Source organism: Equus asinus, chromosome 16 (genome assembly GCF_041296235.1).
Source record: "Equus asinus isolate D_3611 breed Donkey chromosome 16, EquAss-T2T_v2, whole genome shotgun sequence".
In the NCBI taxonomy this organism is placed as follows: Eukaryota; Metazoa; Chordata; class Mammalia; order Perissodactyla; family Equidae; genus Equus; species Equus asinus.
In genome coordinates, this window is record NC_091805.1 from 2,772,501 (window position 1) to 2,792,545 (window position 20,045).

The 20,045-nt window shown below is 43.0% G+C and overlaps 2 protein-coding genes across 14 annotated transcripts in view; one reads left to right on the top strand and one right to left on the bottom strand.

Moving 5' to 3' along the window:
- Positions 1 to 8,757, top strand: part of ALG6 (ALG6 alpha-1,3-glucosyltransferase) — a 50,266-nt gene extending 41,509 nt beyond the window's left edge. Inside the window, 3 exon segments of the mRNA XM_070486463.1 lie at positions 1,329 to 1,397; positions 1,527 to 1,725; positions 7,602 to 8,757. Of these exon segments, the coding sequence (XP_070342564.1) occupies positions 1,329 to 1,397; positions 1,527 to 1,725; positions 7,602 to 7,799 (466 nt within the window). The 3' untranslated portion in view covers positions 7,800 to 8,757.
- Positions 8,758 to 10,848: 2,091 nt separating this feature from the next.
- Positions 10,849 to 20,045, bottom strand: part of ITGB3BP (integrin subunit beta 3 binding protein) — a 70,541-nt gene continuing 61,344 nt past the window's right edge. For 9 of the 13 annotated variants that reach the window (XM_070486456.1, XM_070486460.1, XM_070486457.1 and 6 more), the window contains one exon: positions 16,820 to 17,923. In XM_070486456.1, coding sequence (XP_070342557.1) covers positions 17,629 to 17,923 — 295 coding nt within the window. In that variant the 3' untranslated portion in view covers positions 16,820 to 17,628. The other 4 variants (XM_014855350.3, XM_070486461.1, XM_070486462.1 and 1 more) reach the window with 3 other exon arrangements.

Sequence of the window (20,045 nt, forward strand, 5' to 3'; positions counted from 1 at the left end):
AGGTCGGAGAGAGGTGGGCATGCAGGGGACGAGGGGTGATTTCGGGGAGGTCCCAGTCTGGAGTGCGACTGCAGATGAGAGGAGTTCCGGCGCAGAGGTCAGGGTGTTGGAGGACCACGTGTATGTTCTGTGTTAAAATGTTACATCTGTATATGTTAAAGTTGCCAAGAATTAAGGGGGGTAGGGTCGTGAAGAGTGACAGTGAGTGAGGAGCTGAGCTTGGGAAGCGAGCCTCGTGGCTGGTGGACAGTGACAGAGATGAGCAGTAATAGGGATAGGGCCTGATGACGCAAGATGCAGCGCTGGAGGCTGTTGGGTGGCGAGAGGGAGGCTGGGAGAGGTGGGAAGGAGCGGGGAGTCGTCTCCCTCCTGTGGCCCAGGTGTTTGAAGGCTGTGGAAACGAGGGCAGGGGGCAGCTTCTTGGTGCTGGCGGTGGGGCCAGGGGTGGTTGCGAACCCGGTGGTGGGCGTAAAGGGCGAGGAGAGGCGGAGGCCGTGGGTGTTGCTGCTGGACTGTAAAGGCCCTTGAGGTTAGGGCTGAGCTCCAGTCATCTGTGTGTTCCCTTCAGAGCTGCGCTGGTACGTAATATGTTTTCAACAAATGCTGTGTTCAGTAAATGAATGCTGGATGAATGAACAGGAAAGAATTAAGACCCAGAAAGGGAGGATAATGTTTACTGAGTCCCTGCCGTGTGCTTGTCATCAACGCGAACACATCCTGACGTGAAAAGCATCAGCCGCGAAGCGGACAGTGCTCGAGTCGGGCTTCCGTGAGCCTCTTCCTGCTCCTTGTCCCTCTGCTTCTTCACCACCGTCTGCCTGTCTCCCTTTTCAGTTGCTCTCTGCCTCTGTTGTCCTCTCTTCACAGGCGGATGATGATCCTGCCTGTTATAACTTTACTTTGTAACTCAGCTGAGTAATATGTCACACGGAGGATCTTAAAAAGAGAAGGTTCAAAACCACGGTACCAGGAACTCATTTCAGATGTACCAAGTGGGGTGAAATACATGGAAAAGCTCTTTCTCTGACTGTTCACCTCTGTGTATCTGATCCGGTCTTTAGCCTGCTGTTTGTAGGACAGAGAAGAGATGCTCCACGAATGGACTGCTGGAAGCCGTGTTTCTCCAGTGGTCAGGAGGAGGTGACACGCTGTGTCTGGACTCTCGTTTGGACTGAGAGCTATGAAGAAATGAGTCAGTAGCCCATAGGAGACCTTGCTGGCTGTTTTTTGTTTTTTTAGTTATCCCGAAAATCAGAGAATGTTTATATTTTTTATAAGAGTTGAAATTATATTCTGTAAGATTAAAATATTTTTCTTTGTCATTTTAGACCAGTCTGCCTAGTTTTAAGTGAAATTCCTTTTATGTCTACTTGGTTTTTGCTTGTGTCAACATTTAGGTGAGTCAGACTAATTTCCATATCATGTTTTCAGTATAGTTCTTATAAACTCATTTAAAACTTTCTGACAAGGTGATTTCGGTTTGAATCGACAGTTCTCTGATGATGGTTTTCTGTTTTCCTGTGCAGTATGCTGCCTCTTCTCTTGAAGGATGACCTGCTAATGCCCTCAGTGGTGACAACGATGGCATTTTTTATAGCTTGTGCAACTTCCTTTTCAATATTTGAAAAGACTTCCGAAGAAGAGCTGCGCTTGAAGTCCTTTTCCGTGTCTGTTAGGAAGCATCTCCCACGCTTTACATTTCTTCCCAGAATTATACAACATTTGGTAAGTTGTTTAGTTTTTAAGGAATGGTGCTTAGCATGGCACTGTTTTTAAAAAATTATTGCAATATCTTTTTTCTTGCATTACTTTTTAAAGCTATAACTCACGTAAATTCACCCAGAACATCCACCCATTTAAAGTGTGCAATTCAGCGGTTTTAAATATGTACACGAAGTTGTACAACCATAGTCTAACTTTAGATTATTTGCATCACCCCGAAAAGAGACCCCGTACCCATGAGCAGTCCTTCCCCATTGCACCTCCCTCCCGCCCCGAGCCTTGCACAGCCACTGATCTGCTTGCTGCCTGTGGATTTGCCTGTCTGGACACTTCACAGAAATGGGGTGTGTTAGTCTGCTGGGGCTGCCACAGCAAAGTACCACGGCCGGTGGCTTGAAGCAACAGACATGTACCTTCTCACAGTCTGGAGGCCAGAAGTCCGAGATCAGGTGCCGTCAGCGCTGGCTTCTGCTGAGGCCTCTCCTCCCGGCTTGCAGGCCATCTGGCTGCGTCCTCACAGGCCTTTCTTCGTGTGCGTGTTAGAGAGAGGTCTTTTGTGTGTCTCTTCCTCTTCTTAGGAGGACACCAGTACTATCAGATAAGGGCCCCACCCTTATGACGTCATTTAACCTTAATTTACCCTCCCCCAGATTTCTATCCCCAAATATAGTGGCACTGTGCGTAGGGCTTCAACATAGGAATTTTGTGGGGTTCTGTTACATGGAATCATATGAAATGTGGTCTTTTGTGACTGGCTTCCCTTAGTGTGTTTTTGAGGTTCATCCGTGTTGTGGCGTGTATCAGTACTTCACTCCTTTTTTATTGCCAATTATATTCCATTATACGGGTATAGGGCACTTTGTTCACCCATTCATCATCAGTAGATGGCCGTTAGGCTGCTTCCACCTTTTGGCTGTCCTGAGTAATGCTGCTGTGCAGATTGGTTACAAGTTTATCAGTGCACGTGGGTTTTCATTTCCCTTGAGTATATTCCTACAAGTGGTGATTCTGTTTAACATTTTAAGAGATTGCCAAACTGTTTTCCAAAGTGCTCCAGGATTCTGCCTTCCCACCAGCAGTATATGAGGGCCCAGTGTCTCAACAGCACTTGGTGTCTTTCTATTCCAGCCATCCCAGTGGGTGTGAAATGGCATCTCTTGGTGGTTTGATTTGCATCTCCCTGGTTAGTAATGATGTTGAGCATCTTTTTACGTGCCTATCAGCCATTTGTGTATCTCTTTGGAGAAATGCCTGTTCACATGCTTTGCCCACTTTGAATTGGGTTGTCTGTTTATTTTTGAGTTGTAAGAGTTCTTTATACATTCTTGATACAGGTCCCTTATTAGAGGACTTGCAAAGGTCTTCTCCCATTCTGTCGCTTGCTCTTTCACTGTCTTGATGGTATCATTTGCAGCGTAAGAGTTTTATGAAGTCTAATATATCTGTTTTTTCTTTTGTTGCTTGTGCTTTTAGTGTCATATCTAAGAAACCGTATGTAACCAAAGGTCATGAAGATTTGCTCATGTTTTCTTTTAAGAGCTGTATGGTTTTAGTTCTTATCTTTTGGTCACTGATTCATTTTGAGTTAATTTTTGTGGATGGTGTGAGGAGGAGTTCAGCTTCATTCACTTTTCTAGCACTAGTGAACTGTGTTGGCACCCTGGTTGAAAATCACCCATCCTGCATGTAAGGGTTTGTTTCTGGACCTTCAGTTCTGTTCCACTGATCCATGATGTCTCTCCTTATGGCGGTACCACTGTCTTGGTTACTGTAGCTTTGTAGTTAGTTTTGAAATTGAAAATCTAAGTCTTCCAACTTTGTTCTTCCTTTTCAAGATTGTTGATTGTTTTAGCTATTGTATATGTCCCTTGCATTTCCATATTACTTTTAGGCTTAGCTTGGAAATTTCTCCAAAAATTTTGATAGCAGTTGCTTTCAATCTATATATCAATTTGTGGAGTATTGCTATCTCAAGATTTAGTCTTCCAAACCTGCAAACATAGGATACATTTCCATTTACTTATTCTTTAATTTCCTTTAACAATGTTCTGTACTTTTCAGCGTACAAGTCTTGTATTTCTTTTGTTAAATTTATTTCTAGGTATTTTATTCTGTATGTTGCTTTTGTAAATGGAAATTTTTTTTTTTGCTGAGGAAGATTTGCCCTGAGCTAACATCTGTGCCAATCTTTCTCTTTTTGTATATGGGTCCCCGCCACAGCATGGCCACTGATGAGTGGTGTAGGTCTGCGCCTGGGAATTGAACCCAGGCCGCCAAAGCGGAGCGCACTGAACTTAACCACTATGCCACCAGGGCTGGCCCTGGAATTGTTTTCTTAATTTCATTTTCATAATGTTCATTGCTACTATATACAGATACAACTGATTTTTTTATATTGAACTTGTATTCTGTGCTGTTTTAGTGGATTCCTTCTGATTTTCTATATATAAGATCATGTCATCTGCAAGTCAGGATAGTTCTTCCTTTCCAATCTGGATGCCTTTTCTTTCTTTTTCTTGCCTCATTATCCTGGCTGGAACCTCCAGTACAATGTTGAATACAAGTGGCAAGAGCGGACATCTTCTCTTCTTCCTGATTTTAGAGGGAGAGCATCCAGTCTTTCATTGTTAACTATGACAATAGCGGTGGGGTGTTTTTAGGTGGCCTTTATTCGGTTAGGAAGTTCTCTTTTATTCCTAGTTTGTGAATATTTTTATCACGAAAAGGTGTTGGATTTTGTCAAATGCTTTTCCAGTGTCTAATGATATGGTCACGTGTTTTCCCTTCATTCTATTAATATGCTGTATTACACTGACTGCTCTTCGGATGTTGAACTAATCTTGCATTCTTGGGCTGAGTCCCCCTTGATCATGACGTGTGATCCTTTTTATACGCCCCTGGCTTGGGTTTGCCAGTATTTTGTAGATGACTTTTGCGCCTATATTCCTAAGGGTCTGCAGTTTTCTTTTCTGGTGATGTCTTTGTCTTGTTCAGGTGTGAGGGTCAACACTTGCCTTATGGAATGAGTTGGGGAGCTATTCCCTTCCTACTTTTTGGAAGAGTTTGTGAAGGACTGTTAATTCTTCTGTAAACATCAGCTTTGATTCACCAGTGACACCGTCTGGGCCTGGGCCTGGGCCTCTCTTTGAGGGAGTTTAAAAATGATTAATTCAATCTCTTTACTTGTTAAGGTCTATTCAGACTTTCTGTATTGCTTGAGACGGTTTCAGGTGTGTCTTTCTAACTTGTCCATTTCCTCTGTTACATCATTTGTTGGCACACAGTTGTTCACAGCATCTCTCACCATCCTTCATTTTTAGGTTTGGTAAGGAATGCTGGCCTCTTCTCACTCCTGATTTGGGGAATTTGTGCTTTCTCTCTTCCTTGGTCTGTCTAGGTAAAGTTTGTTGGTTTCATCGATATTTCTACAGAACCAACTTTTGATCAGTGATTCTTCTCTATTGTTTTTATGTTTTCTATTTCATTGATTTTGGCTCTAATTTTATGATACCTTTTCTCATGCTTGCTTTAGGTTTGGTTTACTCTAATTTCTTAAAGCTCAAGTTCAGGTGATTGATTTGAAACCTTTTTCCATTTTTATATAGGCATGCAAACCTACAAATCCCCCTGTGCCATGTTCAAGTAGCATTCCATTCCATAAATTTTGACATATATATGTTTTTTAACTTAGCTAGAAATATAGTCCATTTCCATTGTGCTATCTTCTTTGGTTCATGAATTATTTAGAAATTTTTTGTTCAGTTTCCAAATATTTGGGGATTTCCCAGATTTCTTCCTGTTTTTGTTTTCTAGTTTAATTCCAATGTGTTTGGAGGACATACTTGGTATTATTTTGGTATTTTCAAATATATTGCCTTTGTTTTATGTTAATTTCTCCTTCAATTTTGAAGGGTATTTTTCCTAGAAACAGAATTGTCTTTTTCTTTCAGCAGTTTGAATGTCATCCATCCCACTGCCTTGGGCCCTCCATGTTTTCTGATGAGAAATCAGTTATTAATCTTACTGAGGATAGCTTATATGTTTTTCAGGTTTTAGATTCTTAGATACCCAATTCGAGATATTAAGGAGCACTTGGCTATATGAGTCTGGTGTTAGGGGAGAGGTCCAGGCTGGAGATGGTAATTTGAGTCTTCAGCATATAGACTGGAATTAAAGTCACGTCACTGGATGAGCTCACCAAAGGGGAGAGTATGGATTAAGAAGACTGAGCTCTCAGCCGTGCAATACTACAGTGCGCAGAGGAAGAGGACATGGGAGGATTAACCAGTGAGCTGGGAGGAAACCAGGCGAGTATGGGGCCATGGAAGCCAAGTGAAGGGAGTGTTTCAAGGTGATGGGAGTCACGTGCTTCTTCAAATGCTGCTGAGATCAAGTGAGGCAGTAAGAACTGACCGTTGGATTTAGCACAGTGGAGGCCATCATACAGGGCAGTTTTGTTGGAGTGACTGGGGTGAAAGCCTGACTGGTGGGGGCTCATGGGGGAATGGGAGGAGAACTGGATGCAGGTTACAGGCCACTTTTCTGGGAAACTTTGCCCTAAATAGGAGCAGACAAGTGGGGTAAAGCTGGAGTTTGCGGAGGAATTTTAGCTTGTCTCAACACCGATTCAAGATTAGGACATTTCAGTCAGTCTCATATTTCTTAAGTTTAAAACTTTTGATTTCACTTCAGAAATTTTCACTCCCCACAAGGTCTGACTCGGGGACTTTCCCTCTGGAGGACACTTGCAGCCTGATTTCACGTTTGGGAGCCTTTCTGGCTCCTGTCCTTCCCACTCTGCCATCTGGCACTCTCTCTCCAGGTCTTACCAGTCCTGCCATAGTACAGCAGTGAAAGCATCTTGCAGGGTTCCTGTGATGTCCCCTCCTTCATGAAAGTCACTGACTTCCTTCTCACTGCTCGCTTTCCACATTCACTGAAGCAGCTTCTGTGCACCTCTGTACTGGGGTGGGGGCGGGTCTAATGCGTAAGCTCTGGCTGGTCCTTGTCTTAAAGAGGCTCACAGTCTGGAGCTAAACTGTCCAGTCCGGTAGCCACTGGACACATGTGGATATTTAAATATAGTAAAATAAAATTAAAAATCCAGCTCCTCAGTCGCAGCAGGCATTTCAAATGCTCAGGAGCCACACGTGGTTGGCAGCTCCTCTTCTGGACTGCAGAGAGAGAGAACGTTTCCATCACTGCGGACAGTGGGCTGGTCTCAGAAGACACCAGCAGCTACACAGTGACGATAAATGCGATCATTATTGTTACTGTTCATTTTGGCATTTAATAAAATGTGACTTTGTGATTTTAACTAGCTTGTGCATTTCCCTGATTAAATGGAAAACTCTGAGGCCAGAGGACTGCGTTTTCTCTCATTTGCCCCACCATGCTTTACTGCGAGGTTAGCTCATTGAAAGCTTTCAGTGAGCATGAAGTGGAATTTTCCATATGGCATGGAAAACTTCCATAGATGGACTTGTAGGTTAGCTTAGAATTTTATATGCTGCAGGGACACAGGCCCTGGAGCATGCTGTGCCTGACGCTGCCTGGCAGTGGGATCTCTCCCACCTCCTTTCCTCAGCACCTGGTGTATGAAGGATGGGACAGGCTGTCCGGCTTTGGAGAGCTTTCAGAAGCGCTGAGGCCTTCCCCAGGAACAATTTACCTGGTCTGGGGTGTGGCCTGGGCATTGAGATTTCTAACCTCCCCAGCTGGTTCTAACACGCGGCCTCAGCTGAGATCCACCAGTGGAAGAGAGTGGACCCCTAACCCTCGCCTACAGCTCTGCCCATTTACAGCTATAAGTCAGTGTGACCAGTACATCGCAATCTTGTCTTTTATACTACTCATGAATCCTTTTTTTCCCCTTATAGTTTATCATCTCAGTAATCACTATGGTCCTTTTGACCCTGATGACTGTCACACTGGATCCTCCTCAGAAACTGCCGGACTTATTTTCTGTACTGGTGAGTTCGGTGTCCTGCTTGAACTTCCTGTTCTTCTTGGTCTACTTTAACATTATAATCATGTGGGATTCCAAAGATGGAAGAAATCAGAAGAAAATCCACTAGCTCTGTCCGCAAATGTGAAAACGTTAACAGTGCTAAAAGGTTTTATGAACTTTTGCTGTGTGTAAATCATCATTTTGAGAATCATGGACTTATATGAGAAGAGATGGTGACAAGTCACTGTTGCCTATGTAAAATAAATGTATAGGGACCAAAGCCAGGGGAGACTTTTATTTCTATTGAGTGGTCAAGAGATATTGTCATTTTATTAATATTCACAGTTATTCAAGTGCGAAAATAAGAGAAAAATGTCCTTAATACAGTGTTTACTTAGGAAATACACTCTAAGTTGTTGTCTTGAAAAAAACCTGCAAATACAGTGAGCTTACTGGGAGAATTTAGCTCTGTCTTTTTAAAGATGATCACTAATTTTGGTATTCAAATTTGGTTTTCCCTACATTTTAGAATGCAAGAAATGTGTACTTCATTCTTTAGCTACTGTATCTCAGGGATTAAATTTGTGATAATCTTTTTAATTACTGAGAAGGCAATTTAAACCATGTAAGTTTGAACATGCCTTATTACATGTGCAAATTTGAGTTTCTTTTTTAACAAGGCAGAGAGATTAAACCATGTTCTTATTTCCAAGAATCCTGATTTACTTGAATGCAATTAAACAATGAATTTTCCTGAATTTAAATCTGAATAGTTTGAATGAAGTCTTCTTCCTTACTCATGATCACTCCTTCTAAACTTCCAGGATCGTCCTGTTAGATGGCTTTATGCAGGATTTCATCCTTCTGTTCTTTTGTGTTATGACCTGGTTCAAAGTTGCCATTGAGTCATGTCATGCTCCATGTTAACTTGGCCCTATGGATACTGTATCGCTCTGTATTCACCAAGCCCATCTTTACTATAGTATTCAATGGGTAAAAATGATGTATTATATCCACGTTGTACTTTCTCATGTACTGTTTATTTAGTCTCTGTAATAAAAATAAAACAATCATTTTCCCATCAACCTTTTTTTTTTTGAGGAAGATTAGCACTGAGCTAACATCTGCCAATCCTCCTCTTTTGCTGAGGAAAACTGGCCCTGAGCTAACATCCGTGCCCATCTTCCTCTACTTTATATGTGGGACGCCTGCCACAGCATGGTGTGCCAAGAGGTGCCATGTCCGCACCCAGGATTCAAACTGGCAAACCCTGGGCCGCCAAAGCAGGACGTACACTTAACCACTCTGCCACCGGGCCGACCTCTCAACCTATCTTCTTAATGAATATATTTGTTTCATAAGATGGCCATTAAAGTATATTAACTAAATGGTGGTATATATATATTTATTTTAAAACAACGCAAGCCGAACATAGACACACACAAAGAAAATTTGGTTCTAGACATGGACAGCGACATGCTGATGCAGGAAGGTATGTGTTTCTAAGTTTGATAAAGGAAGTGGGTTTAGACAAAGCAAAAACTCAAGAAGTATTTCTTTCTCAAAGCAAATGTGCATAAAGACTCAAAGGGCAGGTCAGCACAGAAACGCAGCCTTGAGTCGCTGCCGAATCAGCAGGAACACTGGTGTCCACGGCCACCATCTGTAATCGCTGGGCCCAGCTGTCAGCATCCTGGCTCGCTGGGATAGTCTTACTGTTTTATTTTTTGTAATAGCATACTCGTGTTGAACACAGGGTGCCGATTTAACCCAATGATTAGGAAGTTCTAACTTCTAAATAACTGGAATAGAGAAACGTTATTTGTAAATAAAAGTATTACATAAACAGTAAAAGGAATGCACTCATTCAAGATACAGGTAAATTCTGCAAGTGAAAGCACATTTTCCAGATGTTTTAATCTAACCATACTGAGTGACACTGCAGCTTTTACAGAGACTGTAGCAAATATAAGTGTCTCTTGTAGCTATTAGAAACCAGTTTCAGAAGAGTCCACTTTGAACTCTGAGGGATTAGGTTCCAAAATACAAAAAAATGTCCAGCGACGAGTTATGATCACAGAAACAGGCAATTCCAAAGTACTTCTCTCAGCTACACTCAGGATTATAGGAATGTTTTAATATAATGAGATTTAGGTTATGCAAAGATATTAAAAATTTCTCACTTTGTTCACAATTATACCTGTCAAAAAATGAATGCTTCTAAGTTATTTTTAAGTTCATTTCAGAGGGAAGGCCGTTTCTGAGAAATGCAGTTTTCTCTTGTCAATAAACTCAGGTTTGCTTCTTAAAATGAAGAGAGTAGGGTGTATGCTCATGTATCAGATATGAGGCATACAGCAGTCACTTTCCCTCCGGGCCTTAGGGAGGGGAGGAAAATCCCCGATGTAGCATTCTGTCCAAATGATAAACCACAGCTGAGTGAGGGAAACATTTACAAAAGTCACGGCAGCCAGCAGGGCCGCTCTGTTCTAGAGAAGGCGGGAGAGATGGATAGGACGCAACGAAATAATGGCTGGAGTAACACAACGGCTTCAAGTCTCAATTGGTCTCTTCTGCGATGTTCATTGGAAGATCAGGGCCAAGGGTATCCCCCTGCCGTGCCCTCCCCGCCCCACATAAACATTAGTTTTGTGTGTGGATCTTTCTGCTTTGTCCTTCATGTGGCCTCCAAGGGTGATAAAGCGAGAGTCATCTGATCTACAGTGAAGAGAACTGGGAAATGATTCTTAGCGGACCCAGCTGTTCTGCAAGGCAAAAGCTTAGTAGATCAAGAGGGCAAACATACAGTAACCAATTTAATAGCATTAAGCACATAGCTCCATAACTTGGATTACATATAGAACAATCTACTCCTTAACCTATTTCCTGACTGATGCAGGTTTCTTTGTATGTTTTGGCTTACATTCTAAGGTTAGTTTTCAATGCTAGAACCGAAAGGAATTATGCTTTTGAGTTGTCCTACTGTAAGAACTGTATCATAAAGTATTAATATTCTGCAGGTTATCTTAAAAGTCTTATTTAAATAATACCAATAAAATCATTAGTGAAGGCAAGGAGGTTTAACTGTTAACTGGGTTACTGTTTAGTATCTATGTCATTCAAATTAAGTTTTTTAAAAATCATTTTCATTTTAAGAAGTGAATCTGAAAGTCCTCTAAATGGAAAATTAGGTATTTTCAACCTTAATTTGTTAAACTTTGTTTCAGATTTTCATATAGTATTTTTATTTTCATGTTACAGTGAATTAAATGACACGGTCACATCTTATAAATTTTGTCGACAACACAAGTACTGAGGGAGTAGCATTTTTTCCCTGTATAAACAGTCAAAGAAAAGTATAGAAGTTTTAAAAAACCATGTTATCAAGTTATAACACATTCTGTAATTTCCTCTGCCCTTTATTTTCTGACAGCACAAGCATGATGATACAAAACACCATAGCAAAATAGAAATTAATGCTTCAAAATAATCTGGAGAGGATCACATACAGCCCCATAAGAAAGGTCTTTTCTTTAAGTTCAGTAGTCTGTGTAGTTCAGTTTAAATGTCTGTACTGAAAAACGTATTCCAATAGTTTACAAAAGGAGATGTGAAAATTTTAACTTTGAAAATACTTTCTCCCTATGAGCATAGGAATAACTAGAGTCTAAAAACCCTCATCCCTGAGATAGCGGCTACACAATGAACTTCTACATACATTTTTAAAAATTTAAAGCAGAGTCTAAATAATGCGCAATACACATCTGGGGCTTTAAATGGGCAGACTGGTACCTAACGCACCCAGCATCAGCTTTATCCTGGGCCTTAAAGCATTCAGCCTGCCCAGGCGCCAGGGCGTCAGCGCCTCACCAAGTCTCCACAAAGGCTCCAGGACAGGCGTGTGCGGCACAGAGAGAGAGTCAGGAGCCTCTTCCACAGGAGAGGGTCAAGAAGAAATGGATTATTTACACTGAGATTACCTACTGGTGTGTGTAGAAAGTTTAAATTAGCTGCAAGAAATTTTATCTAGACATGCACCTGCCTAGTGCTATGATCTGGTATTTACTGGGCAGATTAATTACAGACATTTCTTCTGTTCCTTTCAATGCGATCAGGCAGATGCAGGAGTTGTTCATAGTGGGCGCATTTCTTCTAAATGCCTGTAGGATATAAAAGAGGATTATTAAACCATCAAGAATTAGTTTCCAACTTAACATACATCTCATACATAAGAAATTATTCCAACCCATTTACTGTGTAACTTGGTACCGCATTTAGACACTGGTAATCCCTCATTTGCTTATCTGCGCTTCTACGCAAGACTCACCCCCACAAACAATTGTCACCATGACTACTCCAGCACAGCATGCTCCACTCCACGCGAAGACAGATCTTGAGATCTGAGGGAGCCGCAGAACCCCAACATGGCCCACTGAGACATGAAATCTACATGCCTTTTGTCCATAAGCCTGAAGGGCCTTCTAGCAGGTGTCTCCTCCAACAGCTGCCCCCCCAAAGAGAGACAGTCTTCACTGACACTCCTCCTCAGAGTCCCCCGGGACTGGGTGGTGGTAGAAGTTCTCGTCTGTCTGGCCTTAGGACCCTCGTGAGAGAGGACGCCTTTGAGGAAAGCAGCCCTTGGCGATGATGGCACATGTTCTCACAGGGCAGGGGGACGGAGCCCTCCTGAAGCACCCCTTCCTTGCTTACACGGGCACCTGGGAAGAAGCAATGCATGGTAGGCCCCTGTGGTCCCCTAGTCACGAGAGTCCACGTATGTTGTTCTGCTCCAGGAGAAGACAGGTTGCCAACCTGCAGCCAACTTTTGCCAGCTCTCATTTGAGTCTGGCCTGAGTTCCTAGAGAAGATTTTAAGCACGCAAGTGTTCCCTCAGTGTCCTTACTGGTTACTGACACCGAGTCATCAGAAGCAACCATACCAGAGAGGAAAGGAAGACTACCATTTGTTAACTAGTGACTATGGGGAGGCAGTAATTAAGCTAATTATTTTGTATAATCCCACACAGTAAGTACTGTCGGTCCCATTTGATAATTGCAGCCAGTCAGCTGAGCAGGTAGTGGAGCTGGTGCTGGGCATCTAGTCCAGATCCCGTCCTCTGTTACAGCGCCAGGCCCTGCAGAGGGTTTTCACCAACTAATCACAGCTGCTGGGAGAACTGTGTTGAGAAAGACTCTGAAGCTAAATTCAGGAGCCAGCAAAAAACAAGCTTTGCTCACTGTGATGTCCCGCCCAGCCCCAGGGCAGGGAGAGCGGTCTGCTGTCTCCACCGCCACACTGGCTCCGGAGATGACGTCTCAGAACACGGCGAAAGGCGACTGAGACACGGGTGCAGTTCCTGAGCAGGACTGTGACGGGGTCCATCCTTCCCATGGCAGCTGTATTGCTTCTAACGTGTTTTGGGTTGTTACTTCCCTGATCTTCTCCGCCGGTGCCCTTCTGCCTAACGAGTGAATCTGAACTGACGAGCCTGGAGGTCAGCAGTGCTGACCACGTGGCCGGAGCCCCTTCAGTCGTTCTGCTTCCTGCCTTTTGTTCATGTTGTTCTCTCTGCCGAGTATGTCGACACAGACCATCAAAGTTACCTGTCTTCAACTTCTAGCTTCCTAGGAAAGTGCTAAGCTTCCATCTGCAGGGTCTGGGGGCCTGTGAGAGCTCCCGCAAAGTGGACAAACTTGAACTGACGTTAAGGTCATGAGCCCTTAATAATGACGTGATGGCTCCCTCCTGAGGTGCCGGACGTCCATCGTGCTCCTACACTCCTCGCATTCTTCCTTGGGCTCTTAGAGAGGAAGGTCAACTCCCCAGTCTGAAGAGGAAGGAACTGCTGCCACCGCGCTCACTCTCCACATCCCTGAAGAGTGACAAAGTCCGGAACACTGCCATGTCCTCCCGCAGTGGGACCTGTCCCTGTTCTTTCACAGCGCCCTCCCCACTATCTGGGCTCCCTTTCACTGTCTGCTCACAAGTGCAACGGCCTTTGTGCTTCATGATTTCACGTAAGGAGACCAGCCCATTCTCTCTCCCTCGCCTGCAACCAAGCCCAGAGGCGGGTCTGTGGTCCTCGCACTGTAGAGGCACATGGGCCTGGGGTCTATTTCAAAGGTCCAGCTTTCTGCTCAGGTTCAGCAGAGCACACGGAGTTCAAGATTTCAATTCAAAGCAGGAGAGAGCAGGTTCCACCTCTGCCTTAAGGACAATGCACATTAGTTACCCCGAGCCGCTACCAGAGGGCCCGCCATGTCAGAGGTTATCATTCCACCACTACGCGAGTGAACACTTTGATCCTCACTGGAATCATAATCCTTTTCTGTACTTGCTATTGGCCAGAACCCTGGAAGGAAGAAGGGTCTGAACTTGTCCCCCACTGTCATAGCTTGTCTTGTATTATTTTTGTTTCATGTATATAATAGAAATCTTGTGTCCTTAGCTTGATTACTAGGTTTCAACAGGTTGACATTATGCCCAGTGCTCTGTTTACACTTTTGTTAACCAAGTGATTTTCCCATGTTGTTTCTAGATGAAGTATCCCAGTATCCCCTGCAAACATTAGCCAGAACCATGCTTCTTCTCTCCCCTCCCCTTTGGCTGGTCTTCGTACTATCTGTGGCCTATGGGTTGCTGTCTCCCCTACTCACAGTCTCTCTTATTCCAACATTATTTTACAGAGGCTTTGCCTCTTAAAGGCTCTGGGAGTGAATTTGTGTGGGGCGGTGCCCCCACTGAACAATACGGGTCACGGAAGTGAGTGCAGGAGGTGATGTGCAGACGGAGAACCTGGATGCAGTGGTGTCAGGAGCACTAGGATTGTCAGAGGACAAAATCAGGGAGCTTAATACCCTCCTTAGTCACACCCCTCGGGCAGCTATGACACACACACAAAGGAAGAGCAACGGGAGAAGGTGGAAGAGCGGGATCCGAGGAAGCCCACTGTGGGTGCGTTAGAAGCAGGTTGTGAAGTGGCAAAACGTTGATGCTGATGGGGGAAAAGGTTCGCCAAGCCGAGGAGACAAGGACAAAGAAAGGAAATGAGGAAGGCACTTTCTGAGGAATGCATCTGCAGAACGGCAAGTGATCTGGAGTGGCGGAGGCACAGGGCAGACGAAGGGAAGCTGCGATGGGAACACCGTGGAGAGAGCCCCTCTAAAGCACAATCTGTCACACAGGACCGCTGTAGGGAAGGGGCAGGAAGGCAGGTCCCAGTGGAGACGCCAGTCATTGGATGAGCGGCAGTGAGGGAGTAACTAGCGCCGGGCGTGGAGAGGGAAGGGCACGTCTTTCAAAGCGATGTGACCTGGGGGCAGTTTGGGTGTGGAGACAAAAAGACAGAATTTTGAGGTTTTGAGCCTTATCCCTGAATGAATGTTAATCCCTAGAAAGGTCAAATGAAAAACAATTTTGGGGGGAAATGATGAAACCAGCATACTTGGGGGACAATGTTTGGCAGCGGAGATTGTCGGTTTACAGCTAGGGGGGAGGGGCACAAATAGATCTGGAAACTACTGCCCCAAGGCGAGAACTGAAGTCAAGGGAGGGGATGAGACCACGAAGAAAGTGCCCGCCGGGAGAGACAGCGCAGTCAAAGAAGCCGGGACGCGCCTCCGAGGGAAGCCGGGCTTCCTCTCCGCTGCTTCCCACTAACCGGACGCTGACCGGTGCCAACCTTAATTCTCTCAAGTTTCTTGAAAGTGTTATTCAAATTGAAGACTCGAAGAACACTGCTAACACGTGACGCCCTTTACTGGAATTGTTGAACACGAAGCTATCCTCAGTACTCTAAGTTCCTCAAAACATCCCTACCGAGACTGTCAGGCACTGATGGTGTGGACCTGCGAGTACTATTCACCATTGCCCCCTGCACTTGTCTGTTGGAGCCGCACGGGTCAGAAACTTCCTAAACTGTGTGCCGCTCCAATGGACGAACGTGTGCGTGGGAGTGCACGCGCGCTCTCCTTCCTCCGGACGGGCTCCAACACCTCGGCCGGGGGGGCCTGGCGCTGCTGATGCTGCAGGGAGCGGGCGGGGCAGAGCCTGGCGCCAGACACTCAGGTTAGCCCCCCGGCTCCCTCTCCTAGGTGATTCTGAGACAGGGACTCAACCTCTTTGTGCCTCAGTTTCCTCACCTATAAAATAAAGATGACAACTGTGTCTATTCCACGTAACGCGGTGTGTACCAAGCACAGGCACTCTGAACGTGCTCCGTAAACACGCGCTACTACTACCAGCTACCATGTGCTGTGTACAACAGAACATTTTAATGAACGAAACGGACACAATTTTCTATAGAAGATGCTTTGCAAATATTTTAAGAACAGCTGGTCTGTTGGGAAGCTAATATTAATCATTTGAGATACCATTTCCAAAGAAATGTATTTTCAGGATAGAATAGAATTCTTTCGTTTTGTATTAATTTTCTTCTAAGAGACAGCAAGCAACATCTGGTTAGCTTCTGAGAACCTTACTACTGATGCCACTAAGTCTGGGTTGGTGCTGGTTCTTCGTGTGACCCGTCAGTTCCAGGGGCCCCGAGCACGACTATCCACCATGACTCACGCTTCCAGCTCACACATTACAATAAGCGATTGAGAAAGACAGCATTTTTACTTGTATGGCTGAAGCCACAGAAACTGTTTTGAAGGTGCGCCTAATTAATATGTAATTATTTACTCAATTCAGCACATTTACAAATTCAGAGACTTATATCTTGTTTGGTCAGGCGTGCTGTATAGAAACTATAACCCAGCTGTCAGGATCTAGTCAGCTGTTTATCTAAAGTAGCTCAATTAAGGACCCTCTTTATACCCACGTAAAAATACGCCCTCTCTGAGTCTGAAGCTGGCGGGCCGGCTCAACAGTGTTCTTCTCTGTCAGCGTCTAACTCACAGATCTTGTCAGACTGCCCTCCTATTGTTTAAAAGAACAGATTAAATAGAATTTCAACTGAAGCTCCAAAGCTCATGTCCCTAGTTTCTTTATAGACAGACAGCACCAAATTTGGTCAATACAATTTTTCCATGTGAAAAAACTGAAATTTAGCAAGGCTCAACTTAATTAGAAAGGTGAAATAGTACCTCAGTTTAAAATGGCTTTCAGGAATTCATAGCTGTCGAGATGACGTAACTCTATATGAAAGAAAACAGACTTTTTTCAGAAAACAGATTAAAGTAAGTGGTCACAGTGTATGATGCGGAATAAATGTTGAATCAAAATGAAATTAAAATAAAGAACCTAAACAAAGTTTTATTTTACATTATAAATAGCAGTTTTGGGGCTATAAATTATCATCTCAACATCCCACCAATTTGCCTGATTCTGTTTCAGAATGTACATTACAAAGATTTAGGATGGGAGCCAGCCTGGTGGTGCAGTGGTTAAGTCTGCATGCTCTGCTTCAGTGCCCCAGGATTTGCAGGCTCAGATCCTGGGCACGAACCCATAAACCGCTCATCAAGCCATGCTGTGGTGGTGACCCACATACAAACTAGAGGAAGACTGGCATAATTGTTAGCTCAGGGCCAATCTTCCTCAAGCAAAAAAAGGACAAAGATTGGCAACAGATATTAGTTCAGGGCCAATTTTCCTCACCAAAAAAAAATAAATAAATAAAATAATTTAGGATGAAAACTGTCAAGAAATTTATTATTATAACATATGCTTATGCTCTATCATAATTATTTGTCTTCTGTGCTAGATTCTATAATCCTGAGGGTGGGCTATGCTGGTCTGGTTCATAGGGTTTCCCCAACGCTGGAACACTGCCTGGCCCACAGTAGGCACTCAAACAAATATTAACTAAACAAGGCATGTAAGAAGATAGCAACGTACAAGTATTTGAAAATATTTAAATAATTCCTTTAGAACATCCTTCGAGGGCCCATTTGTTTTATTCCCTCGCGCACATGCCCTGGGGACCTTCTCTCCAGCTTCCACACCAGGCTCTAGGCCGCAGGGAGAGAGGAGACTGTCTGCTGGCCCAGGAGGCCCTGTACCCAGATGGTCACCACCCGCAACGCCACTCCTACACGGCACACGTACGCACATTCAGGCAAGGGGTGGAGGAGCCTTGGGGATGAAGCAGTTCCGCTTTGCCTGGGGGAGCTGGGGAGAGCCTCGCAGAGGTCGTGACACCCGAGGCTGACCTTAGGGAATGAGCAGGAAGGAGTCTGGCAGACAGAGAAGGAAGAAAGCCATCCAGGGAGAGAGGCAGCAGAGAGAGATCCAGAGGGCTGAGGCCTGTGGTATAAGCAAGGTGGATTCCTCCTATCTGAGGTCTGAGCCAGAGGAAAGGTCACCTAATATTTACTTATTCCACAAGTCTTGCTTTCAACTGTGTAATTAGCTACATAACTATAAACATCTATCTTTATTGTGATATATATGTGTTTAAAACATGCAAACCACTTAGAGCATTTATCTAGCTCTTTTTTGAGGGGCTTTTCCGACTAAGAGTTAAAATGGAAAAAACAACGTTCACCTGTCAGGTGACATAAAACCAATTTCTACTAAATGTGCCAGAATAATTTTTTTCCACCTCAAGAACAGTTAGTCTTCAGTCTGTTCATTACTGTCTTTTTATAGTATTTTTATTTAATAAAACCTATTAAGACTACCATACAAATCTCTTTACTTATGCTTTTATCTTTTAGCTGATCAATTTTTATATTGCTGACATCCCTTCTTCACCATTTGCTCATTTAAAAATTCATAGTATGTGAGCTATGTCTCTGGAGAAAATGTCTATAAAATTTGTTGCAGCTGGCAAATGTGTATGAGTCAGTGATAGCACATGACTAAATGCTTCACAGAAAATAAAATTTGTTTCTGTAGTAAGCAGAACTGTTTAAATGTTATTTATTTTTATGTTTCAAAGAAAATATATAGTGAAGTGCTGCATTGATTTAATACGCAGCAATGTCTGTGTACACGCTGTAGAAGGAAAATTTATGAAACCTTTGCACAACTCCTTTAATTGAATTTTCCAAATCTCTCACCACACACAAATAATCAATATCTTCTGCAGAGAAAACCAGTCAGAATTATTACAGTCTTTCGTTTCAATTTTGTTGTCATCAGCACATACAGAGCACCTGGATATTTGTAATGTCTGATGGGAAGTTATTTACGCCTCTTAGACACGTAATTGCTATTAAGGGAGTTCAAATCTATGGTTTAAAGTGGTTTTTTTTTACTGATTATTTAAAAGATAAAAATCATCATACTTCTAATAAAGTATAAAAAAATTTAAATCATGGAAGAAATTATTCAAAAGGCTTTGAACAGTAATAAACCAGTTTGTTTTCCCTTAAATCCTAGCCAAGTCCCTAGTAAGCAGTTGAAATGTATGCCCAAACAGTGATGAACAGTGTACAACAAGAGCATCCGCGTCACCAGGACAGGCAGCCCCAGGGACTGCGTCCGCGACAGCAGGTCCTCATGGAGGGCTGAGGACTACAAGTGTACGTCAATGTCTATTTGTGTCCCCAAAACTAATTATTTTTTATCTCCAGATAAGCCAAGAATGTTAAAGTATAAGGGGAAATTTTGGTTGTTTCTCCTAAAACTCATCATGTCTAAACTTCAAACCTCTGTGCTTTTAAAACTGAAGTATTTATTTGAAAAAAGATACTAATGTTAAGATATAACAGAAAAAACTAAAGGGTAGTAGTCTTCTTGGATTATTTAGCTGATCTGATGAATCCTTTTTCAAGACTGAGTGGGCAAAGAACAACATAGTTTTAAGTTAAAAAATACTTCAGTGGGTGGTTAGAATGAAAAGGCAATATCACACCATTTTATAGTCTTAGAACAGACGGAGTTTCAGATTTGCCCTGAAGTCCAAGAGTTTGAAAACTTTAAAATCCTATAATCAAGATGAATTTTACAATGTAAGAACATTAGCTAAAGAAAATAGGAACATTATAGTCTGTGCTTTTCTTTTTAAGGCCAGAGCTAGAAATTCTGAAATATTTTATACGACAAACAGCTGAAACACTCAACTTTCTTGAACAATGTGAAGTTCAGATGGTTGCATTTCATTTAAAATATGCATACTGCAACCTACACAATTATTCTCAAAACAGATAAAATATGTTTTGGACTGAAGCTAAGTGTCTAGATTTCATATCTTGGCAAGTGCTCTACAATTTGCTTACATTCTTTTCAAAAACATTTTGTTTACTGGAAGTACTAGTCATAGACAAACAATGATGGTATTTTCTAATATCTCTAGAAAAAATGAAAATACTAAGTACTATATAATGCCATCTATTGACTCAGGAATATTTGTATCAAGTTGTTTTAAGAAGAGGTTGATTATGTAAAATAAATAAATTTCATGCCTTACCATGTGATGATA